Genomic DNA, 3672 nt, shown 5'->3' with positions numbered 1-3672 from the left:
GTGGTGCCCCCAAATTTGGGCATAAAGTTGAATTGCGACCTCCTTAGCTCTTTAGTTCAAGTTAAAGCACCCTAAACAATTATCAAGGGGCGGGGGGGCCGTGGCTCACGCCTGTAATCCCCGCCAATCGGCTGAAGATTTATATTCGAGGGTAACCTGGGCAGTTTGGTGAGACCCTGTCTCAAAATAAAAAACACGGGTGAGGGCTTGCGGTGGGAGCTCAGTGGTAGAGTGCTTGCCTAGCACGTGTGAGGCACTGGGTTCGATCCTCGGCACCGCATTAAAAGTAAATAAAATAAAAGATAGTGTCCATAAAAAATGTTTTTAAAAAACCGGTATAAAAAAAATCACTTAGCGGTCAGTACGTAGATGAGACTGAGGCCCTTAAAGACAAAGCGGCTTGCCCATACGCAGTTAAGGAGCCACATCGCGGACAGGAGTACCTCACAGTCTCTTAAACAACATGGCAAACTTTTATGGAAAGCAAAGTTAACGTGATGCACAGGGCCGCATCATTCCAGAGAGATCCGTGACAAATTAAATCTCATTCTCTGGAATGGGGGATGGGGGATGGAGTCTCAATCTTGGCTCTTCTTCAGTCCCTGAAACGAAGAGAACAAGGGGTGCCATGGGGGTCTGATGCCCTCTGGCGAGTCCTTCTTCGGGGAGGTCTCCGATTAAGAACCCCTCCGCCGCCGCCGGGATTTCATCGCTAACGAAGGCCCTCGAGGGGGTCACCTGAGGTGTGCCTTCCCGCCGAGGTGGGTTAATGTGTTTTCTGACTCCCTGCGGCAATGACTCAGAAGCAAGCATATACTTTTAAGAACGGATCTGCCCGTAACACCCGCACAGCCTCCAACCCCAGACCGCTTCTCGCGGGGGCGGGGCCGCGGACGTGCGTGCAGGCGTGTGCGTGCGGGCCCCAGTGCGCGTGCGCCGGCTGCCGGGGGCGGGGCCGCGGCTATAAGAGGCGGGGTCCGGGCACGCTGGCTGTTGGTATCGCCGCGGGATGGCCTTATCTCTTCCTAGGGTTTAGTGCGTGGAGCGCTCGAGCTGCTGCCGGTTGGCGGATTTGCCTTCGGGTTCCTGCGTGGCCTGCTGCGACAGATTGCGGGGACTCCCGGCTCTTCCCTCTCGAGGTGAGTGGCTTTCCCGGTTCCCCGCCCCCATCCCCGAGCTGCGTGCGGGACTGGCCGCCTCGTGGGCTGAGACTGGGCCACCAGGAGTTTGGCTCCTGGTCCCCACCCGTCAGTCACTCCATTCCGTTTTCCTCTAGAATGGACTGGGATTCCTGCGGCCCATCTCTTGCTCGCAGGTGCTGGGTTGAGCGTCCTTGCCACACCCCCCAAAAGCACCCTCAGCATTTTCTTCCTTTCATATAGCTTGTAGCTTGTTGTGTGGTGAGCGTCCCTTGAGGGCAGGTTTTGAGTCTGTGGGGTTATCTTACGACCCTCGTACCTTCCAGGGTGCGTAACACACTAGGGATTCAGGGTATATTTGTTGAGTAAATGAACTAATAGATTTGACTCTCAAAGTTATTTTAACTTTCAAAAAATTATGGTTAACTGGAATTTAACAATAAGATGGGAGAGACTTCTTGGTAAGTTGCTTTGTCTAGCTCATGTTCTTATATTTTCCCTTCTGCAAAAAGGCTCTGCCTCTGCTATAGATAACTGCACTATAGCACAAGGTCTTTGCATTGCCACTGCCAAGAACAGACTTCAAGAGAGGTAAAAGTTTTAAGCTCTTGAATTAGAGAAGCAAGTGAGGCTCCACAGTGGTGGAGTTTGCAGTGTAAATGTACTTGGAGATTCTGTTGTGGGAGTACAGGTGGCCATTGACTCCCTGGCTGGCCAAGCCTCTCACTTCCTGGGAGGACAGAAATGTTGGGGCATGATGCATTCATATCCCCAAAGGCTGAAGATTAACCTCTTCCTATTTTTCCTCAGGATCCGGAGACCCTCCAGAAGCAGAAGGCAGCGCTGCTACTCTGCACGGGAGAGGGGTGCTTTCAGCCATGAAGTATATGTTGAACCTTTACCTGCTAGGCGTGGTGTTGACCCTGCTCTCCATCTTTGTTAGACTGATGGAGACACTGGGGGCCTTACTGGAGAGCCCATTGCCTGAGAGCACATGGACCATGAGAGGTCAACTAACCAACACAGAGTCCCCCAAAGGCCTTCCAGACCATCAATCCAGAGTGCAGTAAAACCTTCTGCTGCACCAGCCATACCTTGGAACATCGACCTCAACAACTCCAGCCAAGTTTCCCATTTACTAGCAGGCAAGCTCACAGCACCAGTGTTTCCAGAGAACTGTTACTAGGCACGAACAGACCTGTTTGACTGGATGCTCCTTGCCCTGAAGGGGGAAAAAAAAAAAAAAAACAGAAAAAAAAAAAAAAGCCTGTTTGATGCACAGATGTGAGTGAGTGGGTTGCCTGTGGCTGTGGGATGGAGTGATCTTGCTCTTCTTCCCAGGATCTGCTGTATGCTTTGCTGTCTTTGACAGTGTGAGTCTTGACACCTGAGATGGGGACCTGTCCTGCACTTTTAGCTGTTGGGAGATGGTGGTGTTTTCAACCCAGCATCCTAAACATCTGCCAGAGGTTCCTTTGGACAGGACTGTCTTATGGTCAGTTTATTTGGTATTTGTATGGGCTGTAAGCAAGAAGATGATAGAAAATCCAGTGCCTAATTCTCATTGTCTTATATTTTTAAGTTCTTCTTCCAACATAGTGTGTACGTGTTTGTGTATGTTGGTCTGAAGGGGGCAATGGGATGACAAAGCCTGCTTAGGATGTGGGCGTTTTGGCCACTACGTGGTTTAAATGGATTTTTTGATGCAATAAAGTTGAATATTTCCACTATGTGTTATTCTGACTTCTGACCTTGACTTAGTGATAGGTAAGAGTCTTAATTCCTAGTCCAAGGATTAACATAAAACTTTGAAACAGGAAAGTGCTTAAAGCACTTTGTTTAATCATAAACATCTGAATTTGGGGGCATGGGCAGTTTACAGTAACAACCAGTTATTTGAGCCTAGGCCATGACTGTTAGAGTTGATTCTCCATATTCACAGATTCTATATTCATGGATTCAGCCAGGTGTGGATTGAGATTTTTTATTTTTTCATTGCTAGTAATTGAACCCATTCTGTTGAGCTGTATCTCAGCCCCTGAAAATATTTTTAATTAAAATATTGCATCTGAACCAAGCACAGTAGTACACTCCTGTAATCTTAGTTACTTGGGAAGCTGAGACAGGAGGATTGCAAGTTTGAAGTTAGATGGGGAATGTAGACCCTCTCAAAAAAAGGATGGAGATGTGGCTAGGTGGTAGAACACCCCTGGGTTCATTCCCCAGTACTACCAAAAAAAGTCTGTACTGAACACTTAACAGACTTGTCATTCCTCAACAATATGGGATAACTACATCATCTATGGCATTGTAAATCACCTAGAGAAGATTTAAATTACATGGGACAATGTGCAGAGATTATATGCAAACACCGTGCCATTAAATAAAACAGACTTAAGCATCTAAATGAAGGGGGCGGGGGGGGGCAGCCCTGGAACCAGTCACCAAAAGATAAAGGACAACCACAGTCCTTTTGGGACTATCCATTTCTTCCTTTTTTTCTTATTGTGCTACTGGAGAATGAACCCAGGGC

At 48.3% G+C, this 3672-nt stretch overlaps 1 protein-coding gene across 1 annotated transcript; it reads left to right on the top strand.

The window, feature by feature from the left end:
• Positions 1 to 949: 949 nt before the first annotated feature.
• On the top strand, positions 950 to 2866 carry HILPDA (hypoxia inducible lipid droplet associated). Its single transcript, XM_079152222.1, has 2 exons — positions 950 to 1139; positions 1950 to 2866. The coding sequence occupies exon 2, from the start codon at positions 2018 to 2020 to the stop codon at positions 2207 to 2209; it is 192 nt and encodes a 63-aa protein (XP_079008348.1). The 5' UTR covers positions 950 to 1139; positions 1950 to 2017; the 3' UTR covers positions 2210 to 2866.
• Positions 2867 to 3672: the final 806 nt, after the last annotated feature.

The sequence above is a fragment of the Sciurus vulgaris genome (genome assembly GCF_902686455.1).
Source record: "Sciurus vulgaris genome assembly, chromosome: 8".
In the NCBI taxonomy this organism is placed as follows: Eukaryota; Metazoa; Chordata; class Mammalia; order Rodentia; family Sciuridae; genus Sciurus; species Sciurus vulgaris.
The sequence above is the reverse complement of the archived record's forward strand: the minus strand, read 5'-3'. Positions and strand labels throughout refer to the sequence as shown.

Bases quoted from the DNA above. Each gene is read 5' to 3' on its own strand.
- HILPDA (XM_079152222.1), top strand. From the start codon at position 2,018: ATGAAGTATATGTTGAACCTTTACCTGCTAGGCGTGGTGTTGACCCTG.